Source organism: Phocoena phocoena, chromosome 21 (assembly GCF_963924675.1).
Source record: "Phocoena phocoena chromosome 21, mPhoPho1.1, whole genome shotgun sequence".
Classification (NCBI taxonomy): Eukaryota; Metazoa; Chordata; class Mammalia; order Artiodactyla; family Phocoenidae; genus Phocoena; species Phocoena phocoena.
Window position 1 is genome coordinate 30,003,276 of NC_089239.1, and position 26,588 is coordinate 30,029,863.

The 26,588-nt window shown below is 41.2% G+C and overlaps 1 protein-coding gene and 1 pseudogene across 1 annotated transcript in view; one reads left to right on the forward strand and one right to left on the reverse strand.

The window, feature by feature from the left end:
* AGPAT5 (1-acylglycerol-3-phosphate O-acyltransferase 5) overlaps window positions 1–26,588 on the forward strand; it is a 59,780-nt gene that overhangs the window by 22,941 nt on the left and 10,251 nt on the right. Inside the window, exons 4-5 of the mRNA XM_065900004.1 lie at window positions 2,975–3,064; window positions 13,146–13,236. Coding sequence (XP_065756076.1) covers window positions 2,975–3,064; window positions 13,146–13,236 — 181 coding nt within the window. The remainder of the gene's footprint in view (window positions 1–2,974; window positions 3,065–13,145; window positions 13,237–26,588) is intronic.
* LOC136141903 (protein SEC13 homolog) lies at window positions 8,738–12,064 on the reverse strand (annotated as a pseudogene).

The following is a 26,588-nucleotide window of genomic DNA, read 5'->3' on the forward strand; positions in this document are numbered from 1 at the left end:
ACATTTTTAATGTTAAATAGAAAAAATGCAAATGTACAAAAACCAAATAAATAGAAAAATTTAAAGACCTAGAACCTGATGGACACTTACCTTAAGAAACTAAAAAGTAATTATCTGTAGGATATAAAAAAATAGTGAGCTATATATGTAAAGTGCCTAGCATGAGTGTCAGGTACATAATAAATATTCAATATATGTTATTTTATGCAAATCCTTTAAATTACATAATAACCATCAGGTCATGGAACTATATAACAGGCTCTTTGATATTCAGAAGGGGATTACTAGCATTTTTCTATGCCTTTTCTGAATATATTATTTGATATGTAATTTTCTAAATATTAAGAATGAAATTTGTATGGAAGACAGACTTGTTAATAAGACTTTAATAATCGATTAAAGAAGAAAAGCTAAAGTTATGGTGATCTCTGAAAATATATAAATCTGAAAGTCATCCGCTGGGCACAAGACAGTGGTACCACCGATCCGTGCTGCCCCAAGTCCCATGATCAGTGACCCTGTGGTGTTGGAGGTTAGTGTACTTACTGCCCGTCTCCTTTCCTCTTTTCCTGAGTCTTTTAAAGGGAAATAAAATTCATATATATTTTGACAAAAAGTATTTTAAACTACTGGGTGCATGTATAAACAGGAATAGATTAATAAGTAGTGGACTTTATGCCACGACATAAAATTTTCTTTTAAAAGGATTTTTTTTTACAGTTTGTATGAGACAGAAATAATGCTATTCAAAAATAGTTATTTACAAGCAAAATACGAGGAAACAGACTCTCCAGTTTTATATTTCTTATAATTATTGTATTTATAAAATATTAAGTATTTTATATGTGTAGAAAAATGCATATTAATATATAGACATTCAGAAAACTAAATATTTCCAAACTGCCAGCTGTGAGCGTTATAAGGTGCAGATTAACTGTAGCATTCAGAGCAGAGGTCTCTTTGCTCCCTCATCCCAACCAGAAGCAGGTGTTTGGGGAACCTTACTGTTGGGTTAAATTAAAAAATAAATAAATAAAAAGGGCAATAGCGAGCTTTTGCTCATTTAAGCCCTGTGAGTAGAACTAGAGATATGTATGACAGCTGTGAATGACCTCCACACTCTTTCCTCCACTCTGCTTTCGTTTCTGGCTATCTTTATTATAACACTTATCAATTCTCTTTATATCACACATGTATACATATTTTGCTTCCTCACTAATCAGGGAGTTCCTAAGGAAAGATACCTGGTCTTCACTTCCGTAGCTTCCATATACCTGGGAAAGAACTCAGATGTTTTTTAATTAAAATAGACTTTAAGGGACTTCCCTGGTGGCGCAGTGGTTGGGAATCCGCCTGCCAGTGCAGGGGACATGGGTTTGATCTCTGGTCTGGGAAGATCCCACATGCCGCGGAGCAACTAAGCCCGTGCGCCACAACTACTGAGCCCACGAGCCACAACTACTGAAGCCCGTGCGCCTAGAGCCTGTGCTCCGCAACAAGAGAAGGCACTGCAATGAGAAGCCCGCGCACCTCAGCGAAGAGTAGCCCCCGCTCGCCGCAACTAGAGAAAGCCTGCGTGCAGCAATGAAGACCCAACACAGCCAAAAATAAATAAATATATTTTAAAAAAGAACAAAAGATGCTCCTAGTTCTCTAAAAAAAAAAAAAACTTCAATAAGCAAATTAAATGACTGGGAAGAAATAGTATGTGAAGAATAGACGTCATGGCATTGAAAGCTTGGGGAAGTTTCACACTGCAATATATGCATTCTTTGGCTTTAATTCTAAAGAGTTAGTGAAGAATGAATTTCTTCCCGTCAGTCCTCTTAGTCTGCGTAAATGGCGACATACATTCTGTAGAGCATTCTGAGTTTCTTCTCCGTACTCGGGCAAGCCAGTTCATACGTGGAAGGAACCATGACCAGAATCTGAGACCACCCTTCCTCTCCTCTTTATCCTCTCCCCTCCTTGCTTCTCTTTATTTCCTTTTACTCATATTCTTGATTAAGACAAAATCAAATTCATCCAGTCGGTTAATTTTACAGATGCGTTCAAATTAGTAGAAAGGAGTACCAAAAAATAGCTGACCTGATGCAAAGTTTCAATGAAGTGCACTTATGAGGTTTAATTAAGGCTACCTTAATTTTTATGAAGGTGCCTGTATTAGCCTGCTAGGGCTCTCATAATAAAGTATCACACTGTGTGGCTTAAACAACAGAAATTTATTTGCTCACAGTTCTGGAGGCTGGAAGTCCAAGATCAAGTCCTGGTGTCAGCGGGGTTGGTTTCTCTTGAGGTCTCTTTCTTTGGCTTGTAGACAGCTGCCTTCTCCTGTGTCTCTCCTTTGCGTGCACTTTTCTGTGTCCTAATCTCTCCTTTTAAGGCTCCATTCCTGTTGGATCAGGGCCCACTCTTATGACCTCATTTATTTTCCTAAAAGCCCCATCTCCAAATACAGTCACATTGGGGGTTAGGGCTTCAACATAAGAATCTCACAGGGGAGAACCAAATTCGGTCAATGACAGTACGACATAAATATGTAGCAGGGTCAGTTTCTAAAATTTCGAAGATAGTATTTGTTGAAAGGAGAATTTTTAGTTATTCCATAATAAGTCATTGGAGAAATTGAGAGCTAAGATCCATCTGATTGAATTTTTGATTTTAAAAAAATGTATTTTTAAGAAAGAAAGCATTTTTAACTGCCAACAGAACTAAATATTCATGTGTTTTCCAGTAAAATGTCGCACACAGTTTTATTTGAATTGTATTAAAAACGTAGGAGAATTTTCAGCTAGTGTTCTCTAGATGCTAACATATGAATGTATTAAATATAATTTAATTCCTAAAATGTAATTTTATTCTTCACTCTTTGGGAATAAAGTTAACCCTTTTGATGACTGGCCATTGGATATTTTAATAGTAAATACTTTTTTCCCCTCTTTTTTTTTCTTTTTTTTCTTTTTTTATGTGGCAGCATGGAGGGATCTATGTAAAGAGAAGTGCCAAATTCAATGAAAAGGAAATGAGAAAAAAGCTGCAGAGCTACATCAATGCAGGAACTCCAGTAAGATTACGCTCATTTTCATTATTTTTCTTATCAACTCTCATTTTTTAATTTAAACATTAAATTAGCATTTAAGAATTGTTTTGAAAATATAGTATCCCGTGTGTAATAAATAATTCAGAGTTTTCGAGGCAACAAAAACCCTCTAAATATAGGTAAGCAGTTATTTTTGGCCACTAGAAAGATTGCTCCAGGCGATTGGATCCTTTGCCAGTAGTTGTCAGTATTGACCTTAAAGAGGAGTAACAAGAACATTTGCTGTCTTCAGTCTATAAATAGAAAACAGAACTGCGCTTGTAACCTTAGCTTCAGCCACTTCAGAGCTCCTCCAACTCCGCTTCTTCAGTCACATGGAGTTTTAGAACAGCTGTTTTCTGTCAGTATAAATTTGGATTTCTTGTATCTGTTGAGTTATTTGAAAAGTCAGGAAAAGTATGAATATCTACAAATGAAGAATCATTGAGTGTAAATGTTACTTATAAAACCTTGCTCCGCCCAGAAGGAATCTCAATATTCTCTTTGAAGAATGCCGATTGCTGCCCTATGGCTCTTCCCCGGCGCTCTCCGAGGACAGAGCACCATGACTGCAGTGACCTCCTGAGCTTTACTCCCCAGTGCATGGCATGCTTGTCTGTCCTGGTGCTCAGGGGCTTAGCTCCCAGTTACCAGTTCTTTTCTTCTTTCCTTCCCGCTCTCCGCCTTCCGCGTCTTCTCTTCTTGCTCATGGTGCCTTCTTTCCTTGTGTGCTTGGTGATATTTGTCTGCTGATTGTACCTGGAAAATTATTTGCAGAAATCAGCGCAAGCGTAAGATGAAAGTGCCTTCCCCCAGAGAACGGTGGCATTTGTTTTAGCTGGGCCCCTCGAGGCTCCTCTTGCCTGGGCCTGCCCAGACCAAATGCTGAGCTTGAGGCTGACTGGACAACCCAGGCGACGCAACCAAGGTGGCAAGTGCACGTGAGGCCTGGATTGCCTGCTTTACTTTTGTACCAGGAGTGAAGCCTGTGGCGCTCCCTCCACTTCTGGTTCACTCTCACTGTTTCCAATAGGAGGTCTGTGGCCTTCGATTTCGGTTCCCCTCACCTTTTGAATCTCTTAGAATGAAAGTTCTTTCCTGGGCTTACTTCTGCTTTACTGTGTTTGCTTTAATCTTGGTCTTACCATCTTGTCAGCTCTTGGATACTTTTAAGATGATGTTATATCCAGCTTTTTAAGTTGTTTTCAGTAGGAAAGTCAGTTCAAATAACCTAATCTTGGGCTACCGGAGAACTTTTCTGTTTTTCAAGGGCAAGAGTCTAGTGTTTTGATGTTCATGCAGTGATGCTGAGTGGCAGGCTCGTGAGGCAGTGCTGTGAGCCGCTGTCACTTCAGGTCACTACAGGTCTGAGGCCAGGTTTTTAGAACCTGGATGAATCGTCTTTTTTTTTTTTTTTTTTTTTTTTTGCGGTACGCGGGCCTCTCACTGTTGTGGCCTCTCCCGTTGCGGAGCACAGGCTCCGGACGCGCAGGCTCAGCGGCCATGGCTCACGGGCTCATCCGCTCCGCGGTATGTGGGATCTTCCCGGACTGGGGCACGAACCCGTGTCCCCTGCATCGGCAGGCGGACTCTCAACCACTGCGCCACCAGGGAAGCCCTTCATTTTTTAATATTAAAGGCTATGAAACAGATACATAATCTCAGACTCTTCATTATGCTCTTTTGTTTCTGAAAGTTAATCACATAATTGACAGGGTGGAATATATCAAGTCAACTTCCATATGGCTTAATTTTCCTCACAGAAATCTATGGTTAATCATTAAATCAGCTCTTACTATTTACTACTAGTATTATTTGAGAGACTGCAGAATTTTGTTTCCAAAAATATGTCTGAATTATCAATTACTAAGAAATACATCTTCTCAATAAATATTGCTGAGACAATATTTTTATAAGGTACTTATCAGTTGGGGGTGCAAATGAAACATTTATGATAAAAATAACTACTTCATCTATAGAAGTCACTTAGTCAGCATTGGAGCCAAGCAGTTTACAGCCCAAATATGGAATCTTGTGCTTTGTTTCTTCCCAGATTTAACTCAAGTTCCTTTTCAAATGTGAGGCAACTTAGTGCATAAGAGTATTGGCTTTGACATCAGATTTGAGTTTAAATTCCAGATCTGCCATTTAAACTTTGTTACTTTGTGCATCACTTAACTTCTCTAAGCTTTAGTTTACTTATATGGTAAATTTGTTAATAATTACTTAATTTGGTAGATGGGATTAAATAACATGTTTGAAAATTATGCTTATTGTATTTTCCTATCGCTGCTGTAACAAAGTACCACAAACTTACCAGCTTAAAATAACACAAATATTGGATATAACAGCAAAAGCACAGGTAACAAAAACAAAGATAAACAAATGGGACTACATCAAACTAAAAAGTTTCTGCACAGCAAAGGAAATAATCAACAAAATGAAAAAGCAGCCTACGGAATGCGAGAGAATACTTGCAAACCACATATCCTATCCAATAAGGTGTTAATTTCCAAAATATTTGAGGAACTCATGCAACTCACTAGCAAAAAACCAAATAACTCAATTGAAAATGGGCAAGGGACTTGAAAAGACATTTCTCCAAAGAAGACATACAAATAGCCAACAGGTGCATGAAAGGTGCTCGGCATTGCTTATCATCAGGAAAATGCCAGTCACAACCACAGTGAGAGATCACCTCACACCTGTTAGGATGGCTCTTATCACAAAGTCAGAAGATGAAAGTGTTTGTAAGGATATAGAAAAGTTAGCCGATGTTGGTGGGAATATAAGAATTCCATAGTGGTACAGCCATTATGGAAAACAGAATGGAGGTACCTCAAAAGATTTAAAAAAAGAACTACCGTATGAGCGAGCAGTTCCGCTCCTGGGTATATATCCAAAAAGAACTACCGTATGAGCGAGCAGTTCCGCTCCTGGGTATATATCCAAAAAGAACTACCGTATGAGCGAGCAGTTCCGCTCCTGGGTATATATCCAAAAACATAAAATCACTATCTTGAGGAGACATCTGCATTCCCATGTTCATTCACAGCAGCCAAGATACGGAAACAACCTAAGGCTGCGTTGACAGATGAGCAGATAAAGCAAATGTGGTGCACACAGACACACACACGCAGTGGAATTGTTTCAGCCTTAAAAAAGAAGGAAATCCTGTTCTTTGCAACAACGTGGATGAACCTCAAGGGCATTATGCTAAGTGAAATATGCTTGACACAGAAAGACAAACACTGCATGGTCTCACTTATATGTGGAATCTAAAAAGGCTGAACTCATAGAACCGGAGGGTAGAATGGTAGTTCCCGGGGCTGGGAGTTGGGGGAAATGGGGAGATTCAGTTACAAGATGAATAAATTCTGGAGATGTAGTGTACAGTATGGTGACTATACTTAATAATAACATATTACGTACCTGAAATTTGCTGAAAGAGTAGATTTTAAGTGTTCTACCATAAAAAAAATACGGTAACTCTGTGGTGTACACGTATAGTAAGGCATCGCGTTGTACCTTAAATATATACAGTTTTTATTTGTCAATCATACCTCAATAAAGCCAGAAAACAAAATAATACTAATTTATTATCTAAATCGTTCTGGAGGCCAGCAGTTCAAAATGGGTCTCACTGGACTAAAGTCAAGGTGGCAGTGCACTGAGGTCCTTAGGGAGATTCCGAGGGAGAATCCATTCTCTTGCCTTTTCCAGTTTCTGGAGGTTGCCTGCCCTCCTAGCTCACGACTTCTTTCTGTCTGCAAGGCCAGCAGTGGCCGGTCTGTCTCCTTCGTGCTGGCCGTGTCTGTGGTTCTGACTCTTCTGCCTCCCTCTTTCCTGTCCTTGTGATCACGTGATCGCATTGGGCCACCCCCACCCCCACCCCCCCGGCATTCTACGATCAGCCCTTACCCTGAGGTCCAGTGGCTGGTAGTCTTAAATCCCCCTTTGCCGTAACCTGCCCTATTGACTGGTTCCGAGCATTAGGAGCTGGACGTTTGGGGGAGGGGCCGTTATTCTGCCTGCCACGCCTGTGTGCGTCTGTGTGATTTTATCACTGTTTTCTGATCATACATAGGGCACTTGCATAATTAAGTAATATACTCTTTGAGGAAAGAGATAGATACTTTGTATCTTCCACATCTTTGTATTCTTTCCTCTGTAAATGTGCAGTGGAATTTTTAATGGGTTGAATGTTTCTGATTATAAATGTAGAAAACTTTGTAGAGAAGTTATACTGTGCTAGATTGGTTTAATTTGGGAGACAGAAGGCAGAGAGGAACCATCTTATTTATATTCTGTGCATCTCAGTATGAAATAGCTTTTTATATAAAGAGAAAGCAAGTAATTAAAAGATGTCTAGCTAATCAAAACTTATTACGTTCTGAGATATTATTTCTGTATAAATGCGCCTGCTTTGGAACTCTTCAGTAAACTAGGAGAATTTTTAAAAACCAGCGGGGGAGGAAACAATATGTTTGAAGAGCTGCCACACAGGGCTTGATATTCTCACATATTTCCTTTAATCCTCACAGCAAACCCGAGTCTTCATTTGGGAGTGAGAAACTGAGGTTCACTTAACAAGTAAATTAACTTTTCGTAAGCATGGAGAAAAGGCTGTTTTTAATAGAAAATCATCAGTTCAATAGTTGGTTACAATTTGAACGTATTTTAAACTCTTAACTAGCTCTTTTCTTTTCGAATAGACTGTTAACGTGAAATAACCTGCTAATTTTCAGGTAGGGGCCAAAGTGCGTGTGTTTAAAGTGGTATGTCACATCTTGAATATAGAGTTTTCTGATGTGGAAGGTCATCACTAAAGAAAAACAGACTCTCTGGTTCCTTCCAAATGAGAATTAGCAGAATAAAAGAGTTATATGAACAGTAGCAAAAATCTTGTGCATAATTTGATTGGTTTGTGACAGTTTGTCAGTTTTTTCCTGTCCTCCTTGTTGCTTCCCTGTCCTTGAGCAGGGATTTCACTTATATTTTCCTTAATTGAGAAGCAAGTCCAGAAATGTCAGTCTCTGTGGCCATTCTTCTCTTGCCCTAGTGCTCTACTTTTAATCCCTCCACTTCCTCTGCTGCCACCTTCTCTATTTCCAGGGGAACTAAAGAAGGGAGCAGCCTTTTGGTCAGCAATTTGAAAGCCGTAGCAAGGAAGTTATCAGATGAGAACAGCTCTGTTGTCCTGGGCTCTCATTCCTGAGAGAAGCAGAACTACTTTGTCTCATGGCCTTTGGAGGGAGTTATTGAGAAGGCAACACACCAAGCTGGTGGCAGGGAAGGCAGGTCCCCTCGGTCAGGGTGATTAGCTACTCATGTCACGTTGTTCTTCTTCCCACCAGATGCACTGTCGCAGATTTCTAAAGCAGATCTGTTTTCACTGTAACAGCAAATTGCAACGTTATTTTGCACCAGGCACCGTATTGAGTAGATTATATGACTTACCGCCTTTTTTTTTTTTTTTTTTAAAGAAGCACTATGAGTTTAATTACTCTGGAAACGATCACCCCCCAAATGATGCCTGAACCTGAAAGGTACCTAAAAATGACCAAAAATATCTTAAAATAATAGAGCTGAGGGTTAATTGTCGTTTTTCCCTCAGAGCAAGTGTGTGTTCAGCTGGACAGTAAATTACAAACCATGTCAAACCATGTTAAGGCAGATGATAAATCTGGTTGCATTTGTTATGACTCCCGGGCAAGTGACCTTGTGGGAGCGAGGCGTTCTTCCTCCCAGCTGTGTGGTCAGTCGGCCCAGGACGGGGCAGCCCTGGAGGCAGCAGGTGGAGACCAGGCCCTGCCTGTCTGGCCACTGCTCGTCCTGCTGACCCTCAGTGACTGAAGTGGACACAGCACCCTGGCCCTTGTTGACATCACTGATGCACACCCACTGCCCGTCGACCGACTCCTTCCACAGGGTCACCCTATTGTCTCCCCTTGAGGCGGCCAGGATATGGGCTGTGATGGGCTGGCTCCCGTGCCGTACAGCATCACTGAACTTGTGCAGCAGTTTGGGGGACCACGCACTGCCCGAGGCACCTTCACAGGCCCAGATGAACACTGGACCATCCTGGGAGCAGCTGGCAATGGTGCTGGTGGGCAGGCCGATGGAGGGGGCCCAGGCCACATCTCAAACCCAGTCACTGTGCGCTTCCAACTTCTGCCCTTCCTTGCACTGCCGCCCTCCTCCCCCGTGCACGGTTTGGTGAGGTTGTCACAGCCACAGCCACAGCAAATGCAAGCGTCTTGATGTAGCTGGGCTTCTGCCCAGATGGCTGGTCTGTGAGGCTTCCAGGTCCGACAGCAGGGGCCCAGCTGACGGCATTGCAGCCAATAGCGTGAGCACTGTTGGTCTTCTTCACTTCCCACCGGCCCAACCTAGTGTAAGTCAGCAGAGAAATGGCCCCATCCGAGCTCGCACAGGCTAGGATCGGGCCGTAGTCATGGGGGGCCCAGCACACAGAGTTTACTGAGGAGTCGTGTCCCGTGAGCCCATGCGTCTTCTCCCAGGTGCCATTTTCCTCTTTCCGGTCGTAGGAGCAGGATGCCAGGACATTGCCATGCACGGGGTGGGCCCAGGCCACTCGCCACACAGGACCCTCATGACGCCTGAGGTCGGCGACGAGGATCTTTCCTCCGCTGAGCACGTCGAAGGTCTTGACGGGCCTGTCGTCAGATGAGCAGGCTGCCCGGCGGGTGCCGCGGTGGTCCGCCTGGGCATCTCGCTGCAGAGGGAGGGCTGCTCGGGAAGCCTGCGGGAATCACGTCCTCATGGGGCGTGTCCGCAGTGGTAATGACTGACGCCACGGTCACGGCAGCTCCAGGCCTTGGACATGGCAGGTCCCGGCGGCGCGTCGACTTACCACCTTCTGTCGTTGTAACATCCCAGTGAGGCGTAGGTGCCACTGTCGCTTCATTTTATAGATGAGGAAACAGGTGCAGAGAGGAGGAGGTCATCCAGGGCCACCACAGGGCCTGTGAGGGGAGAGTCGGGATTGAAGTCAGTTATTCATACTGCTCTGTGCTTTCTCTAGTGACAGTCTGTGTAAATACGATTTCCTATAGAAGACCACCTACTCTGTGGCGTAATGGCCATAAAATAGCCTTATTTATTGTTTAGCCAGTGACCTTAATAATTTAATAATAATTCATTGTGTAACTGTCATATTTTACTTTTTTAATGTAACTTTTATTCTGTGTAATGATTAGTTTCTTTTACAGTTTGGAACCCATTCGCTGACTTGTGGAAGATAGTAATGGGCTTTGGCCTGTTTATTTGTTTGTTGAGCTGTAATTCACATACCGTGAAATTCACCATCCTAAAGCATGTCATTCAGTGGTTTTCCACGTATTGGCCAAGTTGTGCAGCCGTCACCACTATGTGATTCCAGAACGTCTTCATCACCCCAAGGAGCCTGTGCCTCTTAGCAGTCGCTCCCTGCTTGCTCCTCTTCCCATCCTGCGCCTAGAAAATCTGTACAACTTGTGTGGTCTAATTTTGCTTCATGCCGTTCTTCCACTTCCACATTGAGTTACATTGGCTTTTCCTTAGTCCTGCAGCGCCCCGGCTCTTCCCCACCTGCGAGTCTGCACGCAGTGCGTCTTCTGTCTGGTGGCTGCCTCTCTCTCTTCTACTGAAGTTCTGTTGGTCAGGTGTGATTGATGTGCGGTAGGCTGCAGACGGTTACTGTGCAGAATTTGATGAGTTTGGGTGTCTGTATACAAACCATTGCCACAGTCGAGATACTGCCCATATCCACAAGCTCCAGAAGTGTCCTTGTGCCTCTTTGTGCCTGTTCCGTCCCAAGGCAGTCACTGAGCTGCTTTCTGTCACTATGGATTAGTTTGTACTTTTTAGAATTTATATAAATGGAATCATACAGTTTGTACTCTTTGTTTGGGAGTGAGTTTGGCTTCTTCCACTTAGCATAATCATTTTGAGATTCCTCCAGTCACTGTATGTATCAATAGCTTGTTTCTTTTTACCACTGCTGAGCAGCCTTGAATAGAACTGGTGAGGGTGGGCGTCCTTGCCTTGTTCCTTGTCTGCTGGGGAAAGCACCCGTTCTTTTATCATTCTTTAGGCCTTAGACCCATCATCCATTCTAGTTTCCCTCGTGTCATTTTCTTTCATATCACCTTGTTCTTTTTCTTCGTAGTCACATAGTGTGTAATTATATATTTGTATTTGTTTAGTGTACTATTTTCTCACTTGTCTCCAAAGACCATATTGTTTTGTTACTCTGTATATAGCACCTGGCACATAATAGGTGTACAAGAAATATTTCTTGAATGAACCCTGCATGAATAGTTCTTTCTTACTTTCTTGCTAACCGTCAGTGTTTTTTAAGTAAAACATCTGAGAGACAGAAAATAATACCACATGAGTTATTAACCATTCCAATCATGAATTGTTTTATTTATAAATCATTGAGTGGAAAGCTAATAAGCTTCAGTAATTGCTTTCATGGCTTTGAATACAAACTTTACTAATTTAAAATGTTTTCTCATGAGAATGAATTTGTGGTTTTGGGAACTAATTTTAGTATTTTTCTTCTGGTTTTTCCTTCTGGCTCCTGGAACAAAATAAGGAATTCTTAATTAAAAAAATTTTTTTACCCAGTTTTCTACATTTTTTTTTTCTCTCTACATTTTTTGACCACTCTGAAAAGATAACCAAACACAACCTATTAGTTTCTAAGTTAGGCAAAGATAGTAGCTTCTAAAAATTATATATGCAGATGGATAAAAAGCTTCTGCATTTGCATGGAAGTTGAAAACACAAAATTGCAGGGCCACCATTATACCAGCTTTTCAGGTTAAACTTTGGAAGAGAATGATCATATGTTTATCTAATGAAAAAATTCAGATTTTCACATAGGTTCATTTATATCTATGTGAAAATCATAGACCATTCAGATAAAAGAATATTTCTGTGCTGGACATCTAGGTAGATGGTCTTACCTGGCATCTGGTAAGGATGGATAAAATGAGCATACTTTTCTCTCATGAGCTCCTTAAGTTTAGACTAATTGATTACTTAGTAAACATCCAGCTTGATTTATAACTCATTTATAATTGCATTGTTTTAATTTATGAGGCCACCTGTAAATTGAGTCATTTAAAATGCATTAAGGGAGTCTTATAAAATAAGAATGCTGTGTGAATCTTTTGAAATACGAACATCTATTACCTTTTATATTGTGGAAATTTATATAGTTATGTATATAACTATATATCTCATCCCTCAAATGAGATGTACTTAGGGACCCTGATGTCTAAAATTTACACGTTTTCTTTTTATTTATTTATTCATTTTATTTATTTATTTTGGCTGCTCTGGGTCTTTGTTGCCACGTGTGGGCTTTTCTCTAGTTGCGGCGAGCAGGGGCTACTCTTCGTTGCGGTGTGCAAGCTTCTCATCGCGGTGGCTTCTCTTGTTGCAGAGCACGGGCTCTAGGCGCATGGGCTTCAGTAGTTGTGGCGCACGGGCTCAGTAGTTGTTGCTCGCGGGCTCTAGAGCGCAGGCTCAGTAGTTGTGGCGCACGGGCTTAGTTGCTCCGCGGCATGTGGGATCTTCCTGGACCAGGGCTTGAACCCATGTCCCGTGCATTGGCAGGTGGATTCTTAACCACTGTGCCACCAGGGAAGCCCTAAAATGTACACCTTTTCAAAAGTCATTTTGCAGAATCTTAGGGGGAAAAAAAACCTCTTTCATTGTTGAATTGAGGCTTTGTATGAGTCATTTATGGCCAGTTTTTAAATTAGTGAATATTTGCATGTAATTAGAAATGTTGGATTCTTAATGGCTGACCTACAAATGAATGTAGGACGGTATTTCACATATAGTCTATGTTAATATTAAGACTTAATTGAATTTGTGCATTTTGGTTGTTCTGCTTGAAATGAAGGTCATAGGTAATTGAATATACCTCTTTTTTCCCCCACCATGGGAAATACTCTTAGGAGTAATAGGGTTAGCATTGATAAGTTAACAGCAACAATAAAAACACTCACATAAAACAAACCAAATTTTCTTTATGGCTTCACAGATGTATCTTGTGATTTTTCCAGAGGGAACAAGGTATAATCCAGAACTAACAAAGGTCATTTCAGCTAGTCAGACATTTGCTGCTCAAGAAGGTAAGTAAAACATTACCTGTATTTGAAAATAAAATTTTTAAAGATAATGACCTTTAAAATTTTTGTTCCTAGAGAAGATATTTATGTTTTACGACAGGTGAAATGAATGAATGTTTTTATTCCTTGAATGAATGTCTGTATTATTCCTTAGGAAATGAAGTTTCTTCTCATTAATTCATATGTGTTATTACATATGTCTGCGAGATTAAATTCAGGTGCTTCCTACAGCACGTATTTTGGTACCGTGGCTTTAGGCAGAATCTATCTGGGCTCATGCTTATTTAGATGGAACCTTCTTCTGCAGTGTGGGTTCTGTGTGATGGGCAGAGTTTCTGTTTTGTAGGTTGACAGGCCTAGATTGGAATCCAGATTCTGACATTTATTAGCAGTGTGGTTGCAAGCTGCCTGGTGTCACTGAGCATGAGTTGCTCGTCTCTTAAGAAAGATCTGTGGGTTCTGCGTCCATGGATTCAATCAACCACAGATGGAAAACATCTAAAATACATTTTTTTCAGGAAGTTCCAAACAGCAAAACTTGAAATTGCCATGCTGGCAACTATTTACAAAGCATTTACGTTGCACTTACAACTATTTACATAGCATTTGTGTTGTATCGGTTATTAGAAGAAATCCAGAGCTGATTTAAAACATACAGGAGGATGTGTGCAAGTACTAGGCCGTTTTCTAGAAGGGGCTTGAGCATCTGTGGATTTTGGTATCCAAGGGGTGGAGTTGGGATTGGGGCTAGTCTTAGAAGCAATCCCCTGTGGATACCAAGGGGTATGCCTAAGTCTGTGTAAGAATTAGAGTAGAAGATGTGTGAAGTTCCTATTGGAGAATATTACACACAGTTGGTTCACAGTTCTTAAAAGCTATTAACGTCCCCAATAATGAGAATGTTCTTAACATCATATCTTAGAAAATTGGATAACATACACCAATAAGCTATACAATTTAACCAAATTGGCTGTGTTCTCAAAGGTGTCTCTGAAGATTGACCGTGGATTAGCATGTGGTCTGCCTGCTTTGATCAGCAGCGCTACCTGAACAGATGCCTTGTTGCAGCGCTCTGCCAGGGCCTCTGAGGTTATGAGAGCCTGCTGCAAGGGTGGTACTGTTCTGTGTCTGCTCTGACCCATGTGGTAGTGATCATTCGAAATGTGGTTGGTGCATCAGAGGAAATGCATGTTTAATTCTAGCTGGTTTGAGTCAACTCATCACGGTCTGAGACGGAATTCCCCCCTAGACTTCCATCTGGCTAGTCTCCATTTTCCTCCTACCCTCTGGCGCTTCGCGCTTAGTCTCCTTTCTAGCCTCCTCTTCTGCTTCATTCTTTCCTGTTTCATGTTATTTCTGGTGTCTGACTTTGGTCTTTCTCATTTATTTCACTTTCTGTGTTTTTCATGGTGGCCTTCATCTAAAATCCAGAGCTGTCGCCACCATTTATTTCACTGCAGATGACTCACAGAAAGCTTTCTCCCATCTGCACCTCTCTGCCTGACTCAAGACCTGTATTCACAGTGGCCCAGGGAGAGCTTCACCTGACTGACTCAAAGGCACGTCCCAGACTTGGTGTGTCAAATACAGTATTTACCTTTCCACTCATACGCTCTATCAGCTGGGCCTCTCTCTTCAAGGTTCCTTCAGCTTTTCTTTACAGAATATGCACCTATCCCTCTTGAACTAGTATTTAGTCTTAGAGGAACATTACCACTAGCTTTGGGCCGTATTCCCAAGCACATATTAATTCCTATAACCTTAGGCAGGTTACTTTATTTTTTTTCGTCTATTTCCTTATTTGTAAATCAGGAATCATAATATCTCCTTCATAGGGCTTTTGTGAGATTCAGTGACATAATGTTTATAGAAAGCCTGGTATGTAATATATATTTACTAAGTCATTACTGCTAACTTAGAAAATGGAGGAGAAGTACCACCACAGGTAAATCTATTAATAATGGCAAAAATTGATAGCCGATCCTGAGGGATAAAACAGAAGGGCTAATAAAATTGGATGTAAGAACTCCAGTCATTACCATTTGGAGCTATTACGTAAAAGGCAAGCAAGGCTATGTCTTGTAACCACATTCCTTTAAGAAATATTTATTACAAGGCAGATACGAGTCCTTATCCAATCGAGGATAGATGAGAACACACGTATATGATGTACAAAGAGATAAGGTGTGAGAAGTACAGATAACATTCCTTGGGAGTTGAAGGAAAAGAGAACTAGTGACACACAGGATGTCTGGATGACTGCCAAGAGGAGGTGACGTCGGAAATGTAGAATTAGGGCCGACACGTATGGGGAAGGGAGGGAATTCTAGGTATGAGAAATAACAATAGCAAAGACATGGAGTTAAGAGCAAAGAGTTTGACATCTTCAAGCAAAAGATGAGTGAAGGAGAGCTGTGTGAGTTCAGTGCGTCAGGCTGGCGTGAGTATCAGTCACGGCAGGCGGCGAATTTTAGGCTTAGTGGTCTGGGCGTCACTGCAGAGTTGAATGGAAGTCATTGAACAGTATGCTTTGTAATTAGTTCATTATGTTTTATTTAAGAAGTCACAGTCTCAATTCCATTTTTCTAAAAGCGTGTTCTGTAACTGAGCCCACAAGATATTTTGGGGAAAAAAAGGGTTTCATGTCCAAATGGGTTTAGAAAATGTTGCATTTTATATCCTTTGCTCAGGGAGTTACAGTTCACGTTTGTGTATTAGTCTCAGAAAAGTACTGTTGTGAAAATGTCTTATTTTGTTGAAGGAACCGTTTTCTAGATTTGTATAAGAAAACAGTGATCTAAAATGGTTACACAAAACCTGGGGTTTTCATGAAGTAAATTTTCATGGTTTCAGAAAATTGCGGCTCTCCTGAATTATTCCTTCTCCAGTGATTCTAGATTGCTGAGCCCGGACTTTAACAAAGTATATATCTTACTCTTTGAAGCTTAAAATAGTTTATAGATGAATTAGTTTGAGACTCTTCATAAAAACTTGAGTTATGAAGGCCATAAACTATGTAAATTTTCAGTTACACTTGTGTGTCACCTCTTATATCCACTTTAATTCTGTTTAGGAATTACAGTTTTATGTTAGATGAGATGAAAGGGAAACAATAAACTTAATATTTAGGAATTTTTTTCCTGTTACTTTTCATGTGTCTTGTAAAATCTGATGCATTTTGTTGTCATTAAATAATCAACTACATCTTGGAACACGTGTTTTCAATGAGTTGGACAGAGAGCTGAACTCTGGAGAAGTTGACCTAGAGTGCTTTAAGTCCTCACAGACTGTGCTGATTTCATTTTTGATTTCTAACATGTAACACATTCTGCTAAGGTGGTACAACTAGCCATAATGTCTTCTAGGAGTTTATAATTTAAAAGGAGAGATAAACATGATTGTATTTATTATCTGTTGAGGTGTAACATATTATTCCGTACCTTAATGGCTTAAAATGACAAACATTTATTATCTCAGGGTCTCTGTGGTTCAGATGTGTTTAGCTGGTGGCTTCGCGCTCAGGGTCGGTCTGAGGCTGCAGTCAAGGTGTCCGCCGGGGCCGTGGTCACATCCTGGCTTCCCTGGGGAGGAGCTGCCCCTGCGCTCATCACACAACTGTCAACAGGCCTCGGGTCCTCTGTGGCTGTTGGCTGCAGAGTCCGTTTCTTGACACTTGAGCCTCTTCACAGAGCTCCTGACAACAGGACAGCTTGCTCCTCTAGAGCGATGGATCAGGGAGGGGCGGGGACAGGAAGAGGGAGAGGCAGTGACAGTGGGAGCATAGGGGAGGGTGAGCGAGCCAAGCATGGCCTTCTCAGAACCTAACCTCAGAAGTGACACCCCGTCGCTTTTGCCATATTCTCGTCGTTAGAAACAGTTCACTGGGTCCAGCCCACACCCCAGGGGAGACTGTACAGGGGTGTGACTACAAAGAGGGCCGTGCTAGAGGCTGCCGACCTCAGTGGTGCTCAAGTAGGAGTTTTGCGTAAATAGTGACATCGCGCTAGACTGTGCTGAGACACCGATGAGCAGAGTGCCCTTGAGGTTAACTCAGTTCCAGATGCGGGTTCCGTGAGGCTTCCTGGGAGAGGAAGCATCTGGGCAGCTGTAAAGAGCCTCGCTGGAAGAGGCGTTGGTCGTGGGGAGGCTGCCTTTCAGTAGGAAAGGGTGGCACGAGCCCAGGAGCGCTGAGAGCTCTCTGCTGTCTCAAAGCACAGTCAGTGTGTGGGGCGTGGGGCAGAGTGAGAGCCTGGGGGGTTCCCGCTACTGGCAGGAAGGCCTGAGCGTGGCTCCGCAGGGGCAGTTGAGGTCCTCACAGTAGTAACCAGATGTCCAGAAACTAGTACGCTGTTTTCAACACCTTCACCTCTTACAACCCTTTCATAATGTGTGATGGACTAATTCATTAAATATATTAAGCAAGTCAGAATTAGCCCTGGGCATTTTATTGTATCTTGTCACGGGTCAGATCACTAGTTGTTGTTGAGGTATAGTAAGTTTGCATGATGGAATGAGTATAATCCCAGATTACTGTCTGTGTGGAGAATAACATAGAATTATTGTGTGTTTTGGCTTTGAAGGACTAATGATTTCTTTTGTACAATTTACGTGTGTGTATGTGTGTGTGTGTGTGTATTCCTATTTAAATATTGGTGTACTTTTTTCAGTTGGGTAAGACAAATGGTTATTTGCAAATAGATTTATTTACTGTGTTATGTTTACGCAGATTTGTCGTTTCAGTCCAGGTTTTAGGGCCTGTGTTAGTCACCTCAGGCTGCCGTAACAAGCCACCACAGACTGAGTGGCTTAAACAGCAGACATTTATTTTCTCCCAGTTCTGGAGGCTGGATGTCCAAGATCAAGGTACCAGCAGGGTTGGTTTCTCTTGAGGCCTCTCTTCCTGGCTTGTAGGCAGCCACCTTCTTGCTGTGTCCTCACATGACCTTTCCTCTGTGGGCTCGCTCACAGAGCGAGGTCTCAGGCATCTCTTCCTCCTTTTATAAGGACATCGGTCCTGTTGGACTAGAGCTCCACCTTTATAACCTCATTTAACCTGAATTACCTCCCTAAAGACCCTTTGGGGTTAGGGCTTCAAAATGAATTAGTGGGGCAGGGGTGGGGTGGGGACAGGGACAGATACTTCTGTCCATAAAGGGCCTTAAATTATTTTTCTATATGTAATTACATTTAATATTAATATTTCTTAATTTATCATTTAAAAAACAATGTATATAAATACATTAAATAAATATTATTACCTTATAAATTTAATAGCTTATATATAGCTACTAAAAGTTACTTATTTTTAAAAATGCACACTAATTTTGTAATGCTAAAACAAGTACTTTTTTTTTTTTTGCGGTATGCGGGCCTCTCACTGTTGTGGCCTCTCCCGTGGCGGAGCACAGGCTCCGGATGCACAGGCTCAGCGGCCATGGCCATGGATCACGGGCCCAGCCGCTCCACGGCATGTGGGATCCTCCCGGACCAGGGCATAAACCCGTGTCCCCTGCATCGGCAGGTGGACTCTCAACCGCTGTGCCACCAGGGAAGCCCTAAAACAAGTACTTTTAAGTAATTCTTAAAATAGCATAATAATGATATATACTGTAGCTTTTTAAATCTAATAGTACCCTAGTCACCAATAACTGACCATTATTGGTCTGTCATTTTTCTATGAGTTGTAGATCTTTCTCAAAGTTACCAAAAGGGGAAAAAGAATGAATAATTTGTCTCATGGATATAATTTTTAACCGCTAAGTATTCTTTCTTTAAATTCTGTAACTGGGAAAACTTGGTATCTATTAGAAATATATTTTCTTGTAACTATAAAGGTAATTATTTCCCACCACACATAAAGGAAATTGATTTGTGAACAGTATAGGTAGAAAAAGTGTTTCCTGTTTTCTTTCCTCTTAGGTCACAACTAAATGACATTGCTTGAAAATAAAAACAAATGAACTTGTTTATCCAGCTGTTAAGCTAATTTTTCTTCAGGAAAATTGAAACTTAGTAGGACTTGTTAGTCTGTGATATGTTTTGCTTCAAAACATTATTAATTTTGCTCCTAAAGTACACCTTCATTTGAATCTGACTTGATAAACAAATAGAAAAACAAACCAAAATGAACCTTTTTAATTTAGATTTTTAAAATTTGGTACTTGTTTACATGTTTAAGTCATTATACCATATACTGTTGACGGTGATGGCCGGTTTAAGAGGGAGGAGTAGTGGGTGTGGGTGTGTCTGTTTGTCTGTCTTATAAACCCTAAATATTTCAAGCTCCTGGATAACACTACTTCCTAGAAGTATATATTGCTTCAAAAAAATATTAACCACAAAATATGTTCATTTATTATTAGAGTTGTTGTTTAAGGTATGTCTGTGTTAGAGCGTCATGAATTCTTAATATAGTCCACTTCAAAGGTTGTCAGATTAATGATCTCTAAATTCCATTCTTACTTGAAACCAAATGTTAGTCATTCCTTTAAAAAAGACTTACTCATATTTCCAAATAAATTAGTCAAGATTTTGTTTAACTACAACCTCTCCAGGACAAAAATTAAGATTTTGAGAAGTCTGAAATATCGGTAGAGTCTTCAAGAAACTACTAAGCAAGGTATATATTGAAGGCTGCTCAATTTTGGGAATTGAGCAATCTCTCAATCCCCTACATTTAGGGAAAAGAGAGTTGTTTTTTCAGAAATGCTAACATAGAACTTGTCATTTCAGAAAACTATGGTAAAACATTTAGTAAGGAAAGCTTCAACATAATATGTACATATAATAGAATTATATGGTATAACAGTATTATAGAAATGTAAATAAAATAGTATAAAAGAGTACTATACAGTATAATAGTATTAAATAAATATAAAGAAAATAATATGGCAGGTAAAAACGATCTTTTTGTGTTTCTAAATTGTTTATTTTGTTAAGTAACCAATTAGATTATTTTAATTTAAATCCAACAGCCTATCACACAGTGACCTCTTCCTCTTCCAACGTCCCGAGGAAGTTCATTTTCGGCCCGTTGTTGAGCGTTATTGCTGTTTTGTGTCGTTGCGCGTCTGTTAATCTTTGCCGCGATTTGTAGAACGCTCTTGTTCCTAGAAAGGCCACAAAGTAAATCTCATGGATCTCAATTACTGTTGAGTCAGAGATCATAGATGGTTCGGGATATACAAACAGAAAAGAATTATATTGGAAAACCACACTCGAACCTTATATTCCCAGTCTAGAATGTTTTGTTCTTGTATGCTGGTCATTTTTGAAAAAGAACAGGCGTGAACAAAGGGAGTTGAGAAGGCTTTCGAATTATATTTGTAGTGATATAATCACCATCCTCCTCCACCGTCTAAATCGCAGCTGTAGTTATTTCACTTCTCGATCCTCTGGCCTCTTGCTTCCTTTTTCTGTAGCGTGGCTCCCACTGGCACCCGCTCAGGTCGCAGTCTCAGGGGAACGGTGGCAGCAGGGAGCAGTGCTTGTAGATCTGGAAGAATTCGGCAGTGGGGGGAGACCAGGTCACCTGTCACAACATTCCTGTGGGGCTTTGGACATAGCAAACATTCAGGGATTTTGAGAGCTTTGGTTTGCCTCTTTGAGGTCATTTCCATACCATTTACTTAAATTTTTTTTTTTTTTTTTTTTTGCGGTACGCGGGCCTCTCACTGTTGTGGCCTCTCCGCTGCGGAGCACAAGCTCCGGACGCGCAGGCTCAGCGGCCATGGCTCACGGGCCCAGCCGCTCCGCGGCATGTGGGATCGTCCCAGACCGGGGCACAAACCCGTGTCCCCTGCATCGGCAGGCGGACTCTCAACCACTGCGCCACCAGGGAAGCCCTACTTAAAAATTTTTACCAGAATAAATATTGCTGTTTACTCCTCCTGCCTTTTCACAGTCCTTTCAGCTGCCCTTTTGCGAATTCTTGATCCACTCAAGCCTGGTCTGAACTCTCAGTCAGCAGTTCTCAGATTGGTGCCGGAACCAGCAACATCAGCATTGTCCAGAAACTGGCGTGAAATCCAGATTCTCAGGATCCACCCCAGACCCACTGCCTCAGAAGCTCTGGGGCTGAGGCTCAGCCTTGCAGATGACCCTGAGGCATCCCAAAGTTTTAGAACCACTGGTCCAAGTAAGATTAGTTGTGTGTTCAACAGGCTAGTTGGGTCAGATTCTGGTGTTTTAACTAGAACATGTGGATCTATTATTTATTGGTAAACTTCCATTTTATTCTTGTTTCATTAAGAAAAAGAAAAAAATAATAGCAGTTACTTACCCATTGTACGGAACAGACATGGGGAATAGGGAAGGGGCTTTGCATCTGGGTCCTGTAAACGTTCAGGTACTGCTTTCCTAATTTAAATCTTTCTCAGTTATGTGAGGTGTTTCATTTGAACTCATTTTCCTTAGAAGCGTTTTAGATATTTTGCTAGGAAAATTGGCTTCCAGCGGTTGCTAGGAAATTTGGCATCTTATGTATCTTAATCTTCCCCCTGCAGCTATTAAAGTGAGCTCAGAAGTCGTTTTTACCACAGCAGCCAGCAGGATGATAGACATAAACTTTTAGAACTCTAGTAGTAGAAGACAGAAATTTTAGTGACACACCTATAATGGCAAAACAGATACCTAGAATTTTCATGTTATTGAGCAAGTTATATTATTGAACAAGATCTTTGTAGTTTTAAAACTCTTTAGGATTTGTGGAATTCAGCTTTCATCCTTTGAATAACACTGCCTATTGTATAGGTTTAAGGGTCCTTTCAAAACATAAAAGCAAAAGGATTTTTTTTGGTAGACTTCACTCAGTAGAAGTTATTATTATATCTGGAACATCATATAAACAAATTTAAGTGGCAAATGGCAAGCTAATAATATTTGTAATATATGGCATATTAATAAACTTAGTATAGAAAGAGATCTTGCTAATTAGTAAGAAAAAGACAAATGAAATAATGGGGAAAAGGACATGAATAGGAAATTTAAGAGATATGAATGATCCACACCAGTGAACAAATGTCCTTCCTCCCTAATAAGCAAAGTAATACAAATTAAATGAGCATTGTGAAACCAGCTTTTGAAGGCCAACCTGGCAAACATTAAAAAAGAAAGTTACTGCCCAGTGTTGGCCCAGGTTTGATGGAAAAGACACACTTCTCTTTCTCCTGGGCGCTAAGACGACATACTTGTTTCCCGTGGTGCTGTAACAAATTGCCACAGATGTGTCCTCTTACAGTGCCGGCAGCTGGGAGTGTGAAATGGGTCTCACGGGCTGCAATCAGTGTGGGCATAACTGTAGCTCTATTCGTAGGCTCTCGGTGAAAGTCCGTTTTCTTGCACAGGATTCAGTGATGGTTTAATGCTCTGCGTTTATAGTCTTGAAATTGCACTGGGTCCTGCAGATTATGTAGCTGGTTCTGCCTCTACCTCCTCCTTGCTGTTCCTTCCTCTGAACCTTTTTCTTTTTTGGCTTAATTCTGACCTGTCTTTCCTTGGCCCTGCTGTAACTCTGAAGGCCTTCGGGAGCTCTCCTGTGTCTCCTGGCCCTGCACTCTGCTCCCCTCACCTTGTACTTCCCGTCCCCTGGCCTTTTGACAGTCCTTAGCTGTCAGTAACCCGGCTTTTTCTACCTTCTCAGCAACTGGGAACGTGATAAAAATCCATGCTGATTGCCGTCTGCAACCAATCCACACCATCAAATCTCAGCTGAGCCAATTACGCTGTGTTTAGCAATTCTTTATTTTTCTCTTTTTGACTATCTGTTCTATTTTTCAGATTTTCCCCCTCACATCTCAGGGTTTCTCTGCCTTGAAGAAGTTATGTTTCTCTGACAAGATCGTATCATACAATCACATTTATCTCTGTTTCAAAATCTTAATGTTGATGCTTCAGCAGTTGTCTTTTGCTCGCATTACCTCCACACTGTTCCCCCGGTTCACAAGCACAGCCTGTTTCTCACATGGATGGATCGTGTGTGTGTGTGTGAGAGAGCGTGCACATATACCCCGCCTAAGGCTTTGCTGTTGCCTCTGTCCTTTTCTGTGGCGCTAGAGAAGTGTGGGCCCCGTGCGTGCTCACGTTTACTCCACCCAGCCTCCGGAAGCTAATCCCAGTGAGCTCTGACTCACGGAGTGTCACGTCACTTTGGTCACTTGTCGTATTCGTTAATGTTCACGTAATACACAAAGTCATTACTTACGCGCGCCTTGGCTTCTCTCCCTTTAGTATTCTCAGTCGCTGCCGTTACTTCAGTTGTCATGTCTAGTCAGATGATTCCCAAATGTTTACTTCTGCCATTTTATACACCATATTTTCAACTACTTGTAGAGGGTTCTCTCCAACTTCAGCTTCAGCGCCCCAACTTGCCTCACCTTTTCCTTGTTAGCTGCCTCCTGCTCTGCCACCTGTGCTCTTCCTGCACCATGGGTATCCGCACACACGCTGACACACACCCTCCCCCGGTGCTTCCTCATGCCCCTCTCTTCCTGTTGACGGCACAGCCTCGTCCATGTCTTCTAGGGCAGAAGCCTCGTTACTTTTTACTCCGTTTTTTTTTTTAACTGCCACATTTAATTTTTGCTGAATCGATGTATATTTGGTTTTCTGAACATCACTTGACTACATTTTCTCTTTCCAGTTGCACTACTTAAGTCCTAATTCAGGACCTCATTGCCTATGACCTGATGTCCTAAACTATTTCTGAAACCTAAACCGTTCTTCTTAGCACCTAGATATTATTTCTCCTTTGTCCTAAAATCCATGGAGTCCCACAGACCAACATAAGTACATCCGCCCATCGTTCTAAAGCCTTCAGCAGTGTCGCCCGGTGCACTTAGCAGTCTTAACTCCTTACTGGCTCTGGACATGTGCTCCACAGACCTTCCACATCCTGCCTCTCTTCCTTCATTCATCCGCTAGGCTTTCCCCCACTTTCTACCCTACTAGCCTCCATCCTGGCCTCGCTCCAACGTGCTGTTTTTCCTGAAGCCTATACCAGTAAGTTATGAGTGAGTGACAGTATCTTTAAGTGTGAGTAATATTTTTATATTCTGAGGATATTTTTAATCTCTTAAGACATTCTACCAGGTACTATAGCTATTTATTTTATTGTCTCATTAACCTCTAACCTACATGTTTATAGGTTTAGAGTAGTATCTTGTTAATAATTACTGAATAAGAAAGTACTGAACAAGACATTATAAAGTCTTGTGAGCTGTGTGACTTTGAGCAAATGATTTTATCCCTCTGAACTTTGGTTACTTAATTTGTGGGAGTAAAGTGAGATGATAATACGTATGTGTGTGTCCATGTATATATATATTATATATAGATAGATAGATAGATATAAAATGTAGAATCCCCTGCATGGATCAATAAAGATTTTCTGTCCAATGAGTATCATTCATTTATGTTTCCAATATATAATACTAACAACACAATTTCAGTTATACCAAGCATCACTATAATGGCCCTCGGGGAGAAGCTTGGTCAAAAGGTAAGGTAGAGTATCGTTAGTACCAGCTAGAAGTTCAGGAGATCTAGAGATGGAAACAAGGCACAGCAGATACTAAAACAGGCTAGATATTGACCAGAAACAATTTAATTAGCTACCGTTTTCCTATTTAGGGCTCAGGGGTTTTCTCTTCCGTAGAGGCAGAGGCAGTCCTCAGTATGGTGAGCTCGAGCTCAAGCAGTTAATTATAAATGCCTGTTATCTGGCTCTCTCTGTACTGAAACTCTAATTGGTCTCTGTAGTGTTATTATGAAATTGGTTTTATTTTTTATTTTATATTTATTTCTTTTTGGTCGCGTTGGGTCTTCATTGCTGTGCGCGGATTTTCTCTAGCTGTGGCGAGTGGGGGCTACCCTTCGTTGCGGTGCGCGGGCTTCTCACTGCGGTGGCTTCTCTTGCTGCGGAGCACGGGCTCTAGGCAGGTGGGCTTCAGTAGTTGTGGCATGTGGGCTCAGTAGTTGTGGCTCACGTGCTCTAGAGCGCAGGCTCAGTAGTTGTGACACATGGGCTTAGTTGCTCCTTGGCATGTGGGATCTTACCGGACCAGGGCTGGAACCCGTGTCCCCTGCATTGGCAAGCTGATTCTTAACCACTGCGCCACCAGGGAAGTCCCTATGAAATTGGTTTTATAATAATGACCCAAGGTTTGGAGCGGCCCCTAGTACATTCCTCAGTGAGAAGACTTTGCCTTCACTTTGTCTACACGCTAGTGATAGGTATTTCTTATTCATCTGCCACAAAGTTGATTTCTCCAAACCTTCACTGTAACTCATTTTTAGGGAAGTATTACTTTTCTGTCTTCTTATCTTCTTACTGACTTAACTTAGATTCTAATAATTGTTCTTACTGAATACCACAGTGTGATTCTGTAGAACTATGGACGTAATAAAACTGGGTGAGTTCCAATAGCAAAGAAGGAAGTATTAACTAATTTAATTGACAAACCAATGTTTCCCAGCCTGTATACTATTCAGATTTTTGTTATAAGTTTGTGAATAAATTAAACTGTTTCTGCCCTAGGGACTCAAGTCAGACATGTGGTTGTGGGAATCTTTGTCTTTCCCACACCACTCTGCATTTTAAAAATTCTTCTGCGGGAAGATCCCAACATACTATAGCTGTTCTTTCTTATGCAGTTAATTTTCCCTGGAGAGAAGCCATAGAAAATCCAAATCAAGTTTTTTTCTAGTCTATTTTCATGTCACTTCTTCGGAGAGCTACACTTCTCTGTTAAATTGTCAATAAATATTCTAATCCAGGAAAAGGGGGACAGTAGGAAATAGGAAGGGGAAAGGAACAAATTCTTAGCATTGGCAGGCACACTAATGAATGTGTGATTAATTATTCTATATAAATTGCAATATTGTCTCACTTAAAGAAGCTTTTGAAAGTATAGGTGTGGTATATAACTGATTCAGTTTGCTGTACCCCTGAAACTAACACACATTGTGAATCAACTATAGTCCAATAAAAACTTAAAAAATAAAAGTATATGTGTGTGTGTATATATAAATAATATACTCAAGAGAATTGAAATCGTATGTTCATACCAAGACGTGTTCGTGTGCAGCACTCATATGCAGTTTACGTGAATGTTCATAGCTGCATTGTTCACATAGCCAGAGGGTGAAAACAGCCCACGTGTCTGTCAGCTAGTCAGTGGATTTACAAGATGTGGCATATCCATACAATGGAACATTATTCAGCCAGAAAAAGTAATGAAGTACTGATGTATGTGCCGGACACAAACGTCCACATGCTGTGATTTCATTTACGTGAAATGTTCATAATCGGGAAATCCATAGAGACCGAAAGTTGATTTGTGGTAGTGGGGTGGGTG